The 21,141-nt window shown below is 37.4% G+C and overlaps 1 protein-coding gene across 1 annotated transcript; it reads right to left on the minus strand.

Annotated features, from left to right (window-relative positions):
* Positions 1-2,053: 2,053 nt before the first annotated feature.
* On the minus strand, positions 2,054-19,565 carry LOC109095467 (procollagen galactosyltransferase 2-like). Its single transcript, XM_042762029.1, has 12 exons — positions 19,094-19,565; positions 11,743-11,854; positions 9,844-9,960; positions 9,533-9,667; positions 8,939-9,143; positions 7,812-7,931; positions 6,187-6,260; positions 5,924-6,030; positions 5,667-5,799; positions 4,783-4,910; positions 4,451-4,657; positions 2,054-3,390 (listed from the first exon to the last, which is right to left on the minus strand). The coding sequence occupies exons 1-12, from the start codon at positions 19,321-19,323 to the stop codon at positions 3,117-3,119; spliced, it is 1,842 nt and encodes a 613-aa protein (XP_042617963.1). The 5' UTR covers positions 19,324-19,565; the 3' UTR covers positions 2,054-3,116.
* Between the last annotated feature and the right edge of the window lie 1,576 nt (positions 19,566-21,141).

Raw genomic sequence — 21,141 nt, forward strand, 5'->3', positions numbered from 1 at the left:
GGCGCTGTCAGATATTGTACTGTGTCCAGTCAGGTGAGTTTATTGGTGGCCACTTAAAACCTAGAAAATAATGTTTTATTGTTTTTTGGAACCTTAATCAGCATAAACACAGGTATTCATTACACCAAATACACAATCATCATTTTTTTTTTTTTTGTTTTTTTTTTTTGAGTGAGGCGGGGCATAGAGGAGAATTTTGGAACCTTAATCAGCATAAACACATTTCATTACACCAAATACACATCAAATAGCAATATCATATTATGAATTTATTCACTGTGATGGTCAGAGTGGTGTAGAAAGTCAGAGAAAGCAACAGAATACAAATGAAAACCCCATTCAACCTCTATTCCCTTAGTTATGTCAGAAATTTTTAAGTACAGTATTTTAAAAGTTAAATCTTGATCAACTTTGTAAAGCTTTGTAATCAAATTTTTAGTATTTGGCTATAGGGAATATATTTTTGTGGTTCTGGGTATAAGGGATGCTATTTACAGCTGCTTTACAGCTTGTGTTAATGATGAACAGTATTTTGTATTTTTGTGTATACATTATTCCAAAAGCTTTACTGATCCTGTGTTTTAATGAGAATATAGGCCCATCTGTAATTATATGTATACAGTGTGTGTGTTCAGCATTCTATACATGACTTGGACATGGTCTTTTATGACTTTATGTATGCCAGTCAAGTCTAGTTACATGTTTTTGTATTTCTTTAATTAAAAATCCCTATTTCTATTTTAAGTGGCCATTACTGGTGTGTGTGTGTGTGTGTGTGTGTGTGTTAAAGCTGTTCTGTTAATGCACTGGGATGACATTTTTAAAGACAGGTTCAAAACAAACTGGTGAAAAGATTATCTTTATTATCTGTATCTGTGTCTGAAGCCTGATTCATGTTGTCTTGATGGCAAACAGTGATGAAATGGGATTTGTTTTTTGATTACATTTTTTATCTGTATCTGTGTCCATTCCTCTCGCACATCACAGCCACACACATTGTTTGTAAACACACACACACGGACACACAAAATAAAGTATTTCCTTCATTCCTCTCATAGTAAAAACATTTGTCTCATTTCACAGTATAAGAGAGCATGAACCAGCATTTTTTGTTTGTGAATGTGTGTGAGGTTAAAAAAAATGTGTTTCCACCTCAGTGCTTCTTTAAATGTCTCTAGAGGCCAGAAACCATTACGCATTTCAGTATGGCCGGAGATGGGGGCAATGTTTTGGGTCTTAATTACCCATCATACCTTTGAACTTCATCTCACGGACGAAATGCAACACCACCATACTCCGGCAGATGGCAGGGTCTCCTAATATTACAACACGGGGGAAGACCTACTGCATTTATACCTCTTATGAAACAGACTGCGTTGAGCATTTACATTTGAATTTGCACTATAGAAATAATATCACATCTACTGTACTATATATTTGTGTCATGCTATGACTGAACGTAGCTCACATGTCTCATATGAATTTAGGAAATTCATAGTCAATCTCTCCAGTTCTCTAATAAAATTAATAAAACCTTTTGCCAAGAAGTTTAAGGGAAACCATTACTGATTGGAGGACATGCTGCACTTTTTGTTCTGCCACAACGTCACTAAATTCCTCAGTAAATTGAACCAATTGTTTAATCTACCAACACTAACATGGCGAAGACTTTTAGCACAGGCTGCTCTGGGTAAACATTTCTTATTTACTCACTGGCCATAAACATTAAATTGGCAGCACATTCTGAAACAGCAAGTTATTTATGGTCAGTGTTTTTAGATTGTTTGGTGTGCCATGTTTTTGGTTGCCAAATGCAGCAGTTGACCATTTTAGCCATAACCCAACATATGCACATCTCTTTTGCACTGAATGGAGTTTTCAAACACATCTAGTGAGTTTTTTTTTTTTTTTTTTTGCGCAGAAACTGCCAGAGGCTGTTGTAAGTGCATTGAAGATGACAGTTAACCATCCAAACACACAAAGGTAGCTGATACACCAAAATGAATCTGAAGCTATTTTGTTGGCTTGCACAGACATCATTAGACGCTTTAAATTATTGATCAGTCAGTTTTATTGAATCAGCCCACCACCAGCACCATGACATCTTCAGACATCAAAGAAGGTAATGAAATCAACGGTCAGAGAACAGGAGCCAGCCTGCTGAGAGGAAAAATACGAGTGCGTTTGCAAAAATGAGGGCGTTTGCATCCAGCCATTTAAAATTATGATAGTTGACATAATGCCCAGTAGAATCATACACTTTTTTGTTTGTTTGTTTGTTGTTGTTTTTTTAAGATAAATGAGCCTCTTGGAATATTCTGGTAGGAATTAGTGACAATATGATGTTCACAATAACACAGAAACACCTTTTGTCTCACACACACTTTGAACTAGATTAAGTAAAGCTGCTCTTATTCTTAAAAAAAAAAAAACCATAATGACCAGTGAATATGTGTCAAAAGTCACATGTTATCCTTTTAAGACAATTTAACACATTTTATAGTTTACAACTGAATTAGAACAACCTTCCACAAAAATATGTAATTAATGCTCTTAGTTTATGGCTCTAATATATATGTGACACATGAATAATATGGAAAATTTATTTTTTTGATGCTATCAAAATATATCAACTTAAAATATAATTTCTTTCCTGATAATATACAGTAGAAATGTGGACAAGCTGTAGGATTATTTTATTCAGTACTCTGCGCATAAACCATATCTGTTTTTACATTACAAAATAAGAGAAAACGTTAAAAGTAAGATTTGAATGTCATCTGTTCATCCACTAGCAAACCCAAACCTAACTCCCATATGTCTATGTTCCTCCGTCCAGTCCTTCCGCAGTGTGTACTTCCTTCAAACACTTTGATGTGTCCACCAGGGACAGTTTGGTCCCTCAATGTCTCTGGAAGACATGATGAAATAAATAAAGTGGAAATAAAAAGAGCTTGTGCAAAATCAACCAGCCAGCCAATGGTGTTTGAGCATCCCAGCCAGCTGTCATGCTATTGGCTGAAGTGTCACCAAGGAGGAGGGGACTACTGGACATTGAGGAATGAGCTGTCTGTGTGTTGTCATTCAGCTGTGTAGTTTGAGAACATGTCGAGGACTCAGAGTTCGTCTCGTGAGGCTCGGGATGCAGGCGGTGGTGTGTCCCCGGTGACACTGTTTTGAGCGGCGGAGCGAATATGTGCCTGCTGAGCAGTTTTTTTAGCAAACTGTCTGTCCCAGTCTGTGCTGATGGCCTCGTCATCCCAAATAGTCGAGGTCTCTGTGTCGCTAAAGTAACCTGGCTCGCCAGTATAGTGTGTTGGGTACAACAGCAGCGGCTCAACAGAGAAAGCACGCAAATCTCTGGGATCAAAGTGAGACATGTATGCAGCACTGAGAGAGAGAGACAGAGAGAGCAAGAATTAGAGAGGAAGAAAAACAAAGCCATGAGAAAAATTACACAATTACTGTATATCAATTTTTTAATAAAATTAATTACTGTGATGGCAAAGCTAATTTTCAACAGCCATTACTTTAATACATCCTTGCTAAATAAAAGTATTAATTTCTTTAAAAAAAAAATCTTACTGACCCCAAACCTTTAAAACATAGTATATATCATCTTAAAATTTGCATAATGTCAATACTAATGTTTTACATTAATGTATATTTAGTACGATTAAATTATTCTATAATGGGTATCCCTAGCTAATCAACATGAAAACATTGCATAATTTACTACAATTTATGCTAATACAACACTAAAATTACACACTTTGGTGTACATAATGATTCTTTCTCTCTCTCTCTCTCTCTCTCACACACACACACACACACACACACAGAAAGTGGAGTATATTTATACAGTAATCTATCTGTCTTATACCAATGGCCCTTCCCCCAAAACTCAGAGAACCATCAATGGGAATTTTGTCCCTTGAATGCCGGGAACAGGAAGAACTGGCCCTTCCCAAAATTCCTCAAAGTAGGGAGAGAGACCCAGAGAATGCAAGACAACAGAGGAGAAGGACCGCAGGGAACTGAGGGTGTTAGGTGAGAGAAAGAAGGGCCAGTGAAGGCAACACATGCTGGGGGCACAGCTAGTGCTCTGCAGGCCTCCCAATAGAGGAAACTGGGTAGAAAGGCAGTCATTGTGTGACCCAGTAGGGACACCATACTTTTTTTTCCCCCACTCTGAACAATCTAGCACTGTGTCTGTCCCACTCAACAGTACAGCCTCAATGTGTACCTGTGTGTAAAAGCTTCTGAAAAAAATGAATCCATCCTTACATCAATTTATCTATTAATTAACTGATCCATCCATCCCTTCATCCATGCATCCATACATCCACCTATGCATCCATTGATCAATATATTAATCAATCTATCTATCTATCCCTCCATCCATCCATCCATTGGTCTATCCATTCATCCATCCATGCAACACACTCACTTTGGGTGTTTGTTGAACATGACTGGCAGGAACTCATCCACAGGGAGCATCTTGCCGAATGGCTGAGCAGCGAGGAGTTTCTTGGCCCCCTGCTGTGAAAGGGCATAACCTAGAGTCCAATATGAATAATCAGCCTCCACCAGATTATTAATGCCCTCTACAGACACCTCTGGCTGAGCTACTTGCATCCGCTTACGGCCCACATATCTATGGAGAAAGAAGAAGAAGAGAGAGAGAGGTAGAAAGAGAAAAATGTTGAAAGATCAATTATGCTTTTGTGAGTGGTGAAAAGGTCTCATGATGTGTTTGTTTTCAGCTGGTGGTGTTCTTACATGAGGTCCCAGTTCAGCTGAGCTTTTTTAACGTCCTCCATGATGGTCTGTAACCTCCTTTTAAATCGAGGCTCAAACCTCACATCATCCTCCAACACCAGCACACGCTGCAGACCCCTCTCCACCACCTATCAGACACACACACACAGTAAGGAGAAAATGAATTGTCTGTTGTAAAATCTTGTTTCAGAAAATGGAAAAATTTACTGGAGTGCTGCTCGTCTGACTGAGATTAACTGGCCAATTATTCTACACCATACGCTTGGCTTATATAAAACACCAATTATCAGTGAAAAGCTTAACAGATGCCAAAAATAAAGACACAGGGAGTCCAGTGTGTCCCTTGTGTTTGTGTACAGAACTTTCTACCAACATAGTATTCTTTGTTTTAAAGCATTAGAGGCACAAATTCCATGATTTTGCTGTGATAATTATTTTTGTCTAAGTTTTTAGACAAATATTAGTCTTGACAGCATTTGAAAATCTCAACCATTCAACTCTTACACAAGTTATTAGAAGAAAACATTTAAACCAGTAATATTCTTTAATTAATGGGAAATATGTGTTTCCTATTTAATGTTTTATTCATCACATTTACTTATTTATTATATTTATTTTAAATATATTTAAGATATTTATTTGATGTAATACACAAAAAAATCTGAGTTTTAAATTGTATAATTATACTTCATAATGGTTTCATACACTGAAAACTTTATACAGATTAATTGAAAATAAGTCACTAAAACTTTACCCCCGTTGGTTGACAAGGATATTTTCTTTCATTAATTATTTATTGGGGAAAAAAAAAAAACCCTCTTGAGCTGTATTCCGTACCTTATTTATGGGGAGTGCCACATGTTTATATGTGGGTTTGTCCGTACCTGTTTCCAGGTGAAGTGGTGGCTGAGGAAACAGCCAATCTCTCCACGCGTCAGCACCCTACCAGAATATGGATCTTTATATCCAGGCATCATTTCTATGCCTAGAGCTTGAAGGTGAGATGTATTCAGAGCCCTGGCAGGGAATAAAAAGGTCAGATCATCAGTTTGAATTACTTACACTTGAATTCTTCTGCCACATTTCAAAATACCCAAACATCACAAAGGTGACTCCACAGAACGTCCCCTTGATGACCTACTTCCCATCTACAGCATCAACCAACGTAGCCTCAAGACCCAGCACCGCCATGGTGTTCAACATCCGTTCCCTCCGGTCCAACCTCCGCTTCAGATTAATCAGAAAGATCTGAGCAGAAAAGAGAAGGAGAGAGTCTGAGGAATGAAGTAGGGCAAGGTAAGAAAATGTCACTTCAAAGAAGCATAAATCAGCTGAAGTTTTTTCTGCTTAATAACTATCAAGAGTCCAGTCAAGCAAGACATTCCAGAAATTCTGCTGTCTTACCTCATCAAAGCCCATCTTGTCCTGGGGTTTGGGTGAAGTGAAGAGAAACTCAGAGGGTTTAATGTTATGATCAACTGTGAGAAAAGACATTTTAGTCTTAAATGCATTAAATGCACATCTAACAATCACACGTTGGACCACAACAAAATGTAAATAAAACCTCCAATGAATGAATGGAGGCTGAAAATATAAAGTGTAAAAGAGCTAAAGTGCTGGAAAAAGGAGGTTTATTAGGGGCAGTGGCCATGGGTGTGCTTCTTATGGGCGTGTGTGTTTGCTGAACATTGTGGGGACCAGGCAACGGTCCCCAAGAAGAAAATGGCTTGATAAAAACTCTACTGTTCCAAGATTTGGGGTCAGTAAGATTTTCTATTCAAACTTTCTATTCAAAGAATCCTGAAAAAAAAATGATTTCAACAAAAATAAATAAATAAATAAATATATAAATAAAAATAGTCTGCACAATTGTTTTCAACACTGATAATAAAAATAAATGTTTTTTGAGCACCAAATCAATCAATATTAGAGTGATTTCTGAAGGATCATGTGACACTGAAGGCTGGAGCATCACAGAAATAAATAAAATTTTAAAACATATTAAAACAGAAAAGTTATTTAAATTGTAATAATATTTCACATAAAAGGGATACTCCACCCCAAAATGAAAATTTTGTCATTAATCACTTACCCCCATGTCGTTCCAAACCCGTTAAAGCTCTGTTCATCTTCGGAACACAATTTAAGATATTTTGGATGAAAACCAGGAGGCATGTGACTGTCCCATAGACTGCCAAATAAATAACAGTGTCAAGGTCCATAAAAGGTATGAAAGTCGTCGTCAGAATAGTCCATCTGCCATCAGACGTGCAATCTGGGTTATATGAAGTGACGGGAATGCTTTTTGTAAGCGAAGAAAATAAAAATAACTACTTTATTCAACAATTCCTTTGTCAACAGTCTCCTTTGTGTCTCTCCATATCACCGTATGCTGCGTATGCTCTTCTGTATCATTCGCGCCACAAGGATGCGCTGTTTTTTTTCAAATCAAAGCTAAATACACGTAGAAACAGCGCATCCTTGTGTCGCTGCTGATACAGAAGAGCATACACAGCATACGGTGATATGGAGAGACACAGAGGAGACTGTTGACAAAGGAATTGTTGAATAAAGTAGTTATTTTTATTTTCTTTGCTTACAAAAAGCGTTCCCGTCACTTCATATAACCCAGATTGCACGTCTGATGGCAGATGGAGTATTCTGATGATGACTTTCATACCTTTTCTGGACCTTGATACTGTTATTTACTTGGCAGTCTATGGGACAGTCACAGGCCTCCTGGTTTTCATCAAAAATATCTTAAATTGTGTTCCGAAGACGAGCGGAGCTTTTATGGGTTTGGAACAACATGGGGGTAAGTGATTAATGACAAAATTTTCATTTTGGGTTGGCGTATCCCTTTAATTACCATTTTTACTGTTTCTGATCAAATAAACTCAGCTTTTCAGAACATAAAATCCTCTTTCAAAAGCATTTAAAAATTGAACCAACCCCAAACTTTTGAACTGTAATGAATGAATGAACATCTATGCTTTAATGTGTGTGTGTGTGTGAGTGATAATACCCACTCATGGCCTCAGTAATGGTGTGTGTGAAACTCTCCTCCTCTTCTTCTACACTCTGCTGGGCCTTCAGGGGTACAGGCAGAAAACCATAATGTTCTCTGTTACACACATACATCTGAACACCTACAGAAAAAAAAACAGCATACATTGTTTTCATTCATGAAATGCATCTGCACGCAAACACTGTATATCTCACATAATTCTACACGACCTATGTAGTCATCCTACCCAAAACAATGAGAAACATGAGTGTTACATCATTAATGTGTTTGTGTGGTTTTGTGTTGTCAGGGTTTGTATTCAAGGGGTGTGTCTGGAGTCATGGTTTGTTGGCTTTGTGTTAGATGTGTGTGTATATGATTTACTGTAAATCCACTGCACGCTCTCTTTCCTTAATGGAACATCCACAAGCACCCAAAGAGGCCATAAAAATGCCCATCTGGAGCTGGTTACATTAGCCACAAGATTATCCGACATTAAAGCTGTTACACTACTGAGCTGGACAGTTGGAGGTGCAGTGTTTTATGTGTTAAGTTTCTGATCCGTGTCTGTTCTGGGCCCCATAAACAGAAGAACAGTACTCTTAACTGCATTCATCTGTTTCTTCTGAAAACATTCTGTGCTTAAAAGCACTCATTTCGAAAACAACTTGCATTACTTGCAATAATATTCAATGGTTTAGCATTAGTTAATGCGTTATGTATCATAACCTAACAATGAAAACTACTACAATACCAGCATTAATTAATCTAGCTTAATGTTAATTTCTACATATAAAACACATTTTAATTTACACAACAACAAAAAAATGATTTTACATGAAAAGATTTTTATTTAGCAGAATAATACATAAATAGAATTTTATTCATTACATTTGTGTGTAAATTTGTGATAAGTGATTTTAAGAGTGCCTGCTATATGAATAAATGCAATGTAAAAGATACTGTTGTTTGTTTATAATGCATTAATATTATAATATTAGATTTTATTATTTGATTTTTGCATTAATGCATTAACTTGAATTATACTGAATTAAACCTTACTTTAAACTGTTATTGATAAAACACTATAGTCTAGAAAAAACATATAATCAGATAAATACATATAATTTTTAATCGACCATCTCTCACCAGCTTGTCTCGCAGAGAATGCAAAGACCATGATGTCATCAAATGCCCAGCTGTAGTCAGGGTGAGGTGGGTAGAAAGCCATGTCGAGACTGGCACTACGTCTCAGATCCAACAGGAACGTGGAGTGCACCATGGGAACCGGGAAACAGCCCAAACGCTTCCACTCGCGAATAGGCTGGTAGTCTGGGGTGCGCTTGTAATAACCCTGAGAAAATGGCAGAGATAACATGCTACTGAAGCAATGCTCATGAATAGTTTTCGTTGTGAACGTTGAATGTACATTTTAGTTTGAATGCATTTTGAAGAACAGCAGTAAATCTTTCCTTGAAAGGACAGTTCATCTAAAAATGAAATTTATTCACCCTCATGTTCTTCCAAACCTTTCTTGTGCAAAATCCCGAAAGGCTATTTTGAACAATGCTGGTAACCAAAACATTTTGGTTACCATTGAGTTCCATTGTATTGACAAAAAAAAATATCTTCTTTTATTTTCCACATAAGAAAGTCATGAGGGTGGGTAAATGACGACAATTTATATTTGTGGGTGAACTATCACTTTAATATATTACTCTTTCTGAGGGGGCCGAGCTTTACCTGAGGTGTGATGCCACACCAGTAGTTTGAGTAGAGGGATCGCGAATCCAACATGGGTGCCACCAGTGTGAAATTCTCTGCCATCATGAGATCCAGCACCCGTGGGTTGGTCAGGAGGTTATCACTGTCAACAAACTGAGAGAAAAAGAGAGGGGTAAATTTGGAGAACTCTAGTTTTACATAAAAATACCAATTTAGCATCAATATGAGTGTCATGATGAATAAGGGTTGGCATAATCGTACTTGAGGTTTTTATTTAACATGGATGTAACAATAAGTCAGTTATGACAAAAATGTCAGTGTGATCTCACCAGTATATAATCAGCCCAGTGCTCTCGTGCAGCCTTCAGTGCCGCCTGCCTGAGCTTCATTACATGATTGAAACGAGATGGAGCCCAGTGTTTCGGCCCCGACTCATCCATGTATGACTTACATCAAAAAAAAAAAAAAAAAAAAAAAAAATCTTAAAATAACATTTAATACCACTCTTTCTACTCCTATAATAACCCTTATCATCTTCAACATATCTACAGCACTACTGTTGTTTTTTGGCCTTTATGTTAATTTTATGTTTTCATTTTATTTTTTAACACAAATTGGACATTGCTACTTCTCTCATGAGCATGGCAAGGAGAGTTAGGGCAGATGTCGAGATTTTAAGTGCAAAAATTGAATCACTCAGTGAAACATTTTATTTTAAACATCATATGACTTCAGAAGATTGGGAATATAGCGTATGAATCATATGGAACACTTTTATGATATGTTTATGTTGATTTAGTATCATTTTTTGAAGCTTGAAAACATATGTGTCCATTCAGTAGGTACATGAAAATTAGTATAATATTACTTATATAAATATAATGAAGAGTTCTTCAAAACATTTCATTTGTGTTCCATGAAAGTCATAGGGCCTACAGGTTTGGAACATAACAAGTTTGGATTATTGTTTAATCCTTGTTCTGGAAATCACTATATTTGGATGGGAAAGACATTATTAGACTGTTGCAAATTCCTGACATAAACAGCCATTAGTGCTAACTGACTTTGTTCTGGAACTAACTGACTTTCCATTACGAAAAAGAAGTTTATATAAGTGTGCTATTAGTATACTGCTTTTAAACTAAAAATAGGAAAGTATGCTTTTAGTTTACTTTTTATTTCTCAGAAATGGGCTTTAGGTACTCCTCAGAAATATACTTAAAATGACATTTAAGTATACTTGACTTATGCTTACAAAAAGTCTAAATATATTTAAGCTATACTTGTGCTCCTAGAATTCGTGTTTTTATTGTTATACGGTAGAGGGCGCTAGTACACATCTTCTGTACAGAATTTCCAAAAAAGCACGAGTGAAGAAGAAGAAGAAACAACAGATACTAACACATGTAATCTAACATGATCATCTGACATGAAATAGCATCAAAACTGTAACGTTATGGAATAAAATGTCGACTGATGAAGAGGTAATAATTACAGTCAAGCTTTGGGTGTTGTTTTGATCGATCTATGTTTTGATTATCATTCTGAATCCAATTCATAGTCTTTTTTGAGATTTTTGTTCAAAATGTTATTTCTTTATTTTTTATGAAACTTACCCACATTAAAGTGTTTAAAAAAAAGAATGCATGAAGCTAGAATAAAATGTTTTTGTTTACAAGCAGATACCCTGTTCATTCTTTGGATGTTTTGTATGTTCAGATATTCATATAACAAAATATATACAAATTAAAACCTAAATAGGGACATAGTAGTATACTTAAAGTATGATGTAAAGTTCACTTAAAGAAAACTTATGAGTATACTTGCAGTATCAAACTACTAAACTAGTACTTTACTGAGACTATACTTCAAAGTGTACAAAGTATTTAATTAGTAAACTGTCAGTATACCTATAAGTTCACTTTTAGTATAATTGCAGTGCAAATTACAAACATAGAGGTAAACTAGCTGTGTACTCAAAGTTTGCTACTGTTATACTTAAAGTATACTTAAAAGTATACTTTTATATACTAGAAAGTGGGCCAATTTAGTCCCAATGAGTATTGAAACAGTACATTTACAAGTATACTACTAGAACACTGATATTTGTATACTTGCTACATAAATTATACTTAAAATGAACTTTACTTGAGTATACTTAATAAAAAGAACTTGAAGTATACTACTTTTTGGTAAGGGTTGTTATGGAAAAAGATGTTTTCAACCAACCGTGGCTCATCCATGGGCCTCCACTCCACGTAATGGTATCTGCTCTGCCTGTTCTTCAGCCATTCTCTCAGCATAGCTGTGGTGTTGTCCACATTGTGGTCTGTTGCAGCCCTTCAAGAAACGACAAAGGATAATTTACGTCATTTTAACATAAACAAGACGATCTCCAAATACAGCTCAGGCAAAGGCGGAACAGTGCACAATGTGTTTTGAGTTAGTATTTCTTTCTCCTAGACATGTGGAAAAGCCAGATAAGACTAATGAAATTCACATGAAGATGTCAAAAGTGCTAGCTGAAAATGTTAGCAAGCAGCTAGTGCTGTATTCCTAGGACTGATAAATTCCTCAGGCATGGTTATGGGTTTGCAAGGAAGTGAGGCACTTCACAACAGCTTGCCTGCAGCAGCTTGTGAAAGGTAAAAGATGTATTGTCTAAGTTTCATTTCAGCATTTTAAGAGCGTAGTTTAGCATAGTAAAATATGTTACTAGCATCTCAGAGGTGAAGTGCAGATACATAAAATTCAGATTTCATAAAACGATACTATATATACTATGACTTACAAAAGCATTAGACAAAACAACACAACTACTCCATGTTTTGACTACGTTAAAAGCGACAAACCTACAAACAGTGTGACATAACCGTGAGCTTTCCCAGCATTACTACTCTGTGGCTTGTGGAGATCACATGTTAACACTGACACAAGCACACAAACACATTCAGTGTCCTCAGCCGTTTGGCTGTGCCAGTGGAAACCTCCACTGCACAGGGACTCTGCAGTAAAACCATGTGGGAAAGAGCCAACAAATATTGACATCACCTCAGTCGTCATATTCACACTGTGTTTGTGTTTTTGTGTGAATGAGTTTGAGAGAGATAGAGTTTGACTTGTGTGTATATTCATATTTATAGAGCATTGCAGGATGTTCTGAAGCAGTAGCAGAATGACACATGAGGCAACGGGGAAAAATAAACTGAACTTCATGTCACCTAATGTGTAGACAAGAGCAAAAACAGATAAATGAGTCATAAAAAAGTAAAAAGGCATTCATAACCAGCCTTTTTTTGTCTTATTTTCAAGTACTAATTAAGTTCCTAATTAAAAATGAGCTAAATTACATTATTTACTTGATTTAAAGCATAAACTTAACTATTAAATACATTCTCTGAGGAAAAGTCTATTTTGTGTTATTTTATGTCTCAGGAATATTTATGTTCCTTTAAGAATATTTAGATATTTTTAACATTAAAAATATTTTTTTTTTAATATTTATTTATTATATATATAATATATATTAATTCATTTATTTTCAGGGATTTTTTTTTCTGTGAGGGACATGTCCACCCTTTTCCCACTGCCGCCTTTCAAATCTACACAGATGTTTGCCTTGAACATCTGCAGTGAATAATACTAGTGTAAACCCACAAATACACATATAAATCCCACAAACAAACATTGTCAGACAACAGATAACAGTGTGTGCATGTAAGTAAATTCATATTATTACACACGCTTCATCTTTAAATAATAAGTGATAGACCAGCTATTCAACACTATGACTGCTATTTTGTCACTCACACAAACAGACAATTACTCAGGTAAGACAGTCTCGCTCTTAACAACATATTCCAACAAAGAGTGCCGAAAATACAGGCCAAGATGATGTATATGTGTTTTAAGTATGCTTTATGGGTGTCCAAGATTTTATGAGATGTACAAAAGCAAAGGGAACAGACAGCATCATGCTTGGTAAGCAGTCTGGTTCTTTATCACTGGTTCGAAACACCTGACACAGGTAATTACAGGTAATGCTGTGTCAAATAGATCACTGCTTTCAGACAAACACTTTTCTGGTGACTTCAGCGAATGTAAGTGTGCTACAGTTGTTTTAAAGGAAAACAGGCATTTGAGCTGCAATAATAACATCTGTGAAAAATCCATTAAAATCAGAATAAACAATGAGGCATACTTCTGTTACTTCTCATACTTCTGTTCAGTTCCCTGTTCATTCTAGCTCAGCATTTATATGAATTAAATAAGTTGTGGTTTTCGTCACACTGCTGCAACAGATATAAACATCTGGAATATTCAGACTCGCTGCATCTCTTTAAATGACTCTCTGATGGCAAATGATTGTGCATGTGTTCTTCTCCGACCCTCCTGGGGAGAGACTCACACCATGCATTTTTATGGGTTATGCTGCTCCATGACAAAGAAAACTGCACAAATACAAATAGTGAAGTGTGCAAGTGTCTCTGGTGGGAATGAAGATTTATGATTTATGCATGACTTTATGCTTCATTACTATATGTTTTCATTATGTCTGACTGTAAATGGGGAAGGAGCAAATGGGGAAATCTCATGAAGAACATGTCTGGGTCATTATTCTCCTAAAATCAAAAAAATAAATTTTGCATAAAAAACATTAAGTTTATTTTTAGGGCCATAAAAAAATATATATTTAATTTTTTAAAAAAAACATTCATTTTCTTTATGCAAAAATATATTTTTTGTTTTTATAACAATAAAAATATACCCAGGCATGCTTCTTGATTCACCCAAATGTAAGCACGTTTGTGCAGATGTGAGTGAATTTCTATGAAGTCTTTGAGGCTGTGTCTTAGCTCTGGCCGCAGGGGGCAACACTCATATTCATGACCGGACAAGCAAAAACAAACTGAGGAATTCGAACATGCTAGCATATGAATGACTCAAACTTCTGGTTTCTGAAGGTTCAGTCAATCATATATCTGGACAGACACATTCTCCTCACCTTTCACTCTCACCTCCATCCCTAATACATTTCCACACCCAGGGGTAAAAACAGACTGCTGACATTGACCACAGTACATACACTCTCTGAAAAAGGTCCATATTCTACAATATTACCTAGGTGCTTTTCCTACTGAAAGTTATTCTACTTGTAATATCTCGTAAGTGGAACTTGTGATAAAGGTGATTAAAAGTGTTAGGGATGTATGTGTGTGTGTGTCAGGATATTTAGCTTTAGGTTATATGTGTGCCCTCCTGCTGCGCTTGGAGGAAGCAGGACTTTTCTTATAAAAACCCGATTTTCTTTCACCGCCCTTTTGAAGTTTACCATAAGTCTCCAGCTCATTATCTGACTGCCTGAGGCTCACTCTCTATTTTTGTCTCTGTTTCTCCTCCATGTCCTTATTGACAGCATCTGGACACCACATGCTACTCACCTCCAAATATGCACATCTTATACTTTCTCCACCTGCACAGAACAGCCATCAGGGATAAAGAGGACTATCCCCTAATACAAAAAGCAGTCAGGTTTGAGTAAAAACAGAGATGAAATGAAATAACCTATAATTAGGTAAACCGGTAAAAAAGATACTGGAAAGTCTTCTACTGTTCAAACTATCCCTATTAGAACACAAAAAATTGACAAAGCATACCATTGCATACACAGTGGCAAAATATTCTCTGTACGGCTGCTTTGAAACATTATTTATTTAGAAAATATATAAAAAACTGAATGGAATTAAAACTAAAGTTTCTAAATATTAATGAAAATGTCCATTAGTTCAAACACAGCCAGTTACAGATGTGTGTGTATATACATGCGTGTGTGTGTGTGTGTGTGTGCACGTGAGCTGACGTGGCTGCCTGGCTCTGTAGATTGAGGAGGGGGCAAAGGGGCTTGTGAAACCCTTGCTGTACTCCAATTCCTCCAGCCACCCTCTGTCAACACAGCTCTCCCATGTCACAAAAAACACATCTAGAGCGTGATGCTAGTTTATCCCCCCTCATGACATTTGACGAAACATCTTTTTTACAAGTACATAATCACATTCACATTAAATACAACTGCACACTAGGGCCTCAGAGATCCATCCCGAACACTTTAGCTTAATCTACTTTTCAGTGAGTCATTGTTCTCCTACCTGATTTGGAGTTACAAATCTGATAAAAGCAACAAAAGTGGTCAAATTAGTTGTAAACACACATCTGTAAAAGCACAAATGCTCTTCTCAGAGTGCATAGAGTAGACTAGTTGGTTTGGAACTCAGAAGAGATTCCCAGTCTCACCTGACACACTGACAGAGTTTATCAAACAATCACATGACTCTCCCTTCATCTTCCTGAGTATATAAACACATCTGTGAAACACTGTGTAAAATGTATGTGATATGTGCTTATGCACAGAACAAGAGCAAGACAATAGACAATGAAAAAATAAAAAAAGAGGTGTGAGAAAAAAGACTGAAAAAGTGAGAGGCAGACAGATAGATTGACTGATTGTTAAGACTAACAATGTTAGTCTTCTCAGTGGTTTACCAGAAGGATGAAACCAGCAGAGAGCAATAAAACTGCATTTCCCTGCCAATAACCTTGAAATACCTCACTATATGTCCCTGCAGATGTCCTGCCTATACAAAAATCCCAAAAAGGTATATATAATACCTGGAGAAAGTTATGCAATGGCATTCCAGATATTTCATTAGCAGCTGCATTGGACCTCAGAACATTTTTAATCAATAGAACCATAAAATGTCATGTGAAAAACACTCCAAAATTGCAAGCAATTGACGCAATGAAAATTCTGCAATATCCACTACATTATAATGAAATATTAACAACCAATATGTGTATGTATATAACCCCTGCTGGGTTGAGGCCTTTTTCTGGGTTTTGGGTGGAAGGGATGGACAGCTGAATTGAGGTAACAGTTTTTGGAAAGAGCGGAAACTGTTTCTGGACACTATACTGTACTGAAGAACTGCAAGTTAGAGCTCCAAGTTAGACCCCATCAAACACTGAGCCGGGGTTTTAGTTACAGCAAAGCTCATGCAAACCTAATAAAAAACAAACACACTGCTCTAATGACATACACATAATCATTCACAGATCAATGCCCAACATATCCCTATTCTTTTCTAAAGCCCTTTGTTATAGCTATTCAGCGTGCTTTATTTAACTTGCCAAAATGCCCAGAATTCCTCAACAACAGCATCATAGCAGCTTGAATGAGTCTGAAAGGAAACTGCTTGCATGGCTGTCAAAATGATCACATCATACAGATAAGGCTATAGTGAAGAGACAAAAGAGCAGTCGGCTCTTATAAACAAGTCTGTGTTCAGTAATTCTGATTGTAACTTGATCAGTCATGTCTAACTTATGTCAAAGGCTGTGTTGGCACCATTAGCTTGAACACCATTTCGTTAATTACAGGACTGTGCCTTTAGGGAACATGATGCTGGATTCACACTCTTCCCTCTTTATTACTTAAGAATGTCTGAGCCGTTAATCAAGATACTGTCAGAGGAGATTGTCCTCTCTGTCTCCTTTGTTAGCGCTAACAGTTCTCTTCAACATTACAGTAGTTTAGCTCCTGCTAAAGCCAAACAATCACAGAAACTGTAATCAAAGTTCCTTTAAAGTTGTGATTAAATGGAAGTAGCGACATATCTTTTCGTCCTTATTGTGATATACATCTGAGTGAAACAGATTATCGAAAAGACTTGGTTCTATCCATCAGTTGTTGGTTGGATGGAGGCAGATCTGAATGCGATCTTGAATTTTCATTTCATGTCGACCATCTTGGTTACCATTTTTAATAGTTACCAACAAGTATAGGTATTATTTACTTGACTAACATATCTCCAAAAGTGTTAGTCGAGATTACAATAACTGTATCATAAATGTTGCTTATTCAGTTCAAATTATCAGGCTAGTTGAGTTAACACACACAAATTAGCAACTCTTCTATCTCATACTGACTTTGATCCAATCTGAGATACTACTATAACAAATAAGAGAAGACAAAGTGGGGCAGAGAGATGTCTTTGTGGGTGACCTTTGCATGTGGTCGATAGTGCTGGAATGCAGATTGTTAGGCCACTCATGGTGCCCCTGTGTAATTTTCAACAGTTCCCCTTCCCTGCCCTTTCCTCTCACTCTATCCTTTCTTCCCCCTAATTCCCCACATTCTTTTGCCATGCAGTGAAACTTTCAGCCTGTCATTTGACTGCTGGGTTTGTTCCGTAAACTCCTGAAAAACTCCATAATAGTGCACACACACACACATACAATATCCACAGGCAGCTAAAGTTGCCATGACATAAAAATTCACCCTGTGAAATTTATTTTTTGATTTTATTTTTTTTATTTTAGTGTGGTCATTTTTTGTTGTTGCTGACTTGTAATGTTTTATCAAAATGTCATAACCGGTGAAAACCACAGTCTTCTCTCTTGTGACATGCAGGATTTCTGTGCGACTTTACATGTGTTCATCTGCAACACCTACATCTCAAAATCCAATCAACAAACGAAGGACAGAACAGTCACATGTATATCACAATAAGGAAAAAAAAGATCTGCTGCTACTTCCGTGCGACTTTACATTCAATATTATGAAAACAGCAAGTTAGTAGAACTTTTATATTATAGTGCAAATGATATGCAAGAGGATTCAAAATCCATTACTGTTCATAAATGTGTGCCTCGTTCTGAACACTCCCCGGCTAAAACCTGCCAGAAGAAATACATTTAAAAAATGGTAAAACATAAGGCATAACAGTGGAGTGGAGCATACTGTCAGCCCAAACACATGGAACTGAATGTTTTCCAATCAAAGCAGTTCCGCTCAGATGGTGGAGCGTCATTAGAAAAGAGAGGAAGCTGAAATTAAAGTGGGTGTCTGTGTGTGCCTCCAACCACTGATTTGGAAAGAAATGTAAATCATCTGTTTACTCTAGAGAAAGCTGAAGGAAAGTGAGTACAGTTCATAGATGATGCTCATGATCTGTGGTAGCCTATATACATGCTTGAGAAAGTCACCACAGCAACGGTGCGCAGCTCCAGTGATGTTTAAGACAAAACATAATTAACTATCACTTTTATTTCATTAATTATTACACACTGACAGATTATAAATTGCCTATGTAACAAAACAGTTCAGACGTATGGGGCGGCTGCGCGAATGTCAACTGATTGTCTCTAGAAAATTATGCTGATAGAAATTCTCCTAAAACTCTAATTATAAAGAGAACCGACAGGGCATGTTACTTAGCCAAAAACGTCTTTCATCTTCATTTAACATGTGATTAAATCCGTGCACACACGCGCGGACAGGGTGCAGTAAACCCGCTTTAACAGGTCTGCTTCACGCAGACAGCGGCGTCTCTGTTCCTCTATCTGCCAGAAGGTTTTCATTAACCAAACCTTACCTGCGCGCGCTCCACAATAACTCCACTATGTATCTAGACCTTCTCAGTTTTCAGCCCCAACGCTTGCTGCAAAGCAAACCATGTCATCACACACATCATGCGTTCTCTACACGAGCATTCCAATAAAGTCCAGTTTGGAGGTTCTCACCATATCGCAATCCGGTCCTTCGGGTAGTCCAGGCGGTCGATGCAGCCCAGGTAGTACGGCAGGCTGTGCGCCGAGTTCCGAGCCAGAATCGCAATCATGACTTTTGGCTTGAGCAGGGAGGATTCGGGCACGGGATTCAGGTCCTGCACGGGAGCCACAAGCTCCCCACGGCAGCTGTGCGCCATCAGAGCGCAAATCACAGCCACCATCACGAATCCCTCAGCCGGCATCTCTGCCTGATGGACACCGCTGTCACAGCCTGAACGGGGTGTGTGAGTGAATGGGAGGCTGAAAGACACAGAGGGTGTGTAAGGAGGGGTAGAGAGAGGTGGAGAAGTTACCTCTTGACGAAAGTGGGTTGCCTCCACCAGATTTTCACACCTTTCACCTTGACAGATCACTGAGGCACTGCAAGGATGAGATCTCGACTGCGCATAGAACTGGTGAAAAATTGCTCAGTGATATAAATCTGAACATGATGGCGTTTAATTACAATATATTTTATAAAGTAGGCTAGATGCTATTTAAATATCCTACTTACCGTAACAGCCTAATTGACAATGCTGTCTGCAAATATGCAAATATAAATAAGTACTGCGGAGAACATTTTACTAACTAAACATTTAATAACAAAATAATTTATATTCCCATTCGTTTCCCTCCATTCTTTCCACATTACTCATAACTCATAGAGAGTTCAGTCCTGACATCATCCAGTTCCCTACAGCCGACACCTGCTGCTCTTTCAAACAACTTTAACAATTTGTTTTTGGCGGCGAATACCAAGCTTTAAGTTGTATTGTATACGATAACTGGAGTAAATATAGCATTTGGGAGCGAAATAAGATCACACGCATGTCTTTGCAGCGTAGGCAACATTTGATCTAATGGCGACCACTAGTGTTTAAAATTGGAAACGAGGAACAAAGTATAAAAGTCTGATCTTTTAATAACAGTTAGCATTCAAATGATTCTGTTCGGTTAGCCTTCTGGAATTGGTTTTCCTTGCTAAATCAAGTTTAAGATGTTATCTGGATTTTGGAACATGTTAGCATGTACCAGCTGGACGAAGTTAGCTAGCTGTCTTACAATTATATTTGAAATTATAGGGAGATATAAATGTATATTTCATCATTCAGCTGACAGAAAAGCTGAGGACAGCCAAAGGAGAAGTCTGGCTCAATTACTCTGGCTGGTGCAAACTTGATTTCCGTAGGCTGCGTCTATGACTTTGTCTATGTCTGATACAAATACAAATTCTCACATCAAATGAGTTATTCTGATAGTTTCTGCAATATTTTACTCCACCTAAAAACATGTGAGAAGTTTGGATCAGGCCACACTGGTGTCAAGTCCCAAAAGTAATGCATACAACAGCATTCAAGGAAGGTTGTGCCTTCTGTCTGTGGGGAAAGGTGACCGCTATTAGTAGATCGAATTCAGCGATGAAAGCTAGTTTTTAAAGAGGCTAGTCGAAGTTCTGGTGGGAATGTTTTTAAAAAAGTCAAGTGAATGGCAGAGAATTTATAATAAGAGGACAGTGATGGGTTACACTTCTAAAGGGTTTCTACAGTGTCAGGCATGTAGGAAGTGTTTAATAGTGGAGAAGAGAGGGATGGGAAGAGAAAAGTGAGATATACATGCAGAATAAGGAGAGTGAGAAGAGAGAGAAAAAAGGAAAGGAGGGCAAGAGAGGCATGCTGGATTGAGTTAATTGCTGTTAGCTCATGTTGGCAATGTGACAACCAAGCCAGAGCTCTTCACAGAGCTGAACTCAGCTCTCTCGCTTTCATAACAGATCTTTTTTTCCTCCACACATCACCAGATGGAGCTCAGTCACACACATTCATGCTCTCACATATTAAACCTACCAAAATGATCCCATTTACAGCATTCAGATCCACTTCAAACACACCAACAATCATGAAGCCCGCTCTGCGCACCCCCGCTCCTCTGAGACAGCACAACAACCACTAGCTTGTGTAAAACTCACTCAATCATGTGTCACACCACAACATGAGAGAGAAGAACACGGCCAAACCTCCAGA

The sequence above is a fragment of the Cyprinus carpio genome, chromosome A8, assembly GCF_018340385.1.
Source record: "Cyprinus carpio isolate SPL01 chromosome A8, ASM1834038v1, whole genome shotgun sequence".
In the NCBI taxonomy this organism is placed as follows: domain Eukaryota; kingdom Metazoa; phylum Chordata; class Actinopteri; order Cypriniformes; family Cyprinidae; genus Cyprinus; species Cyprinus carpio.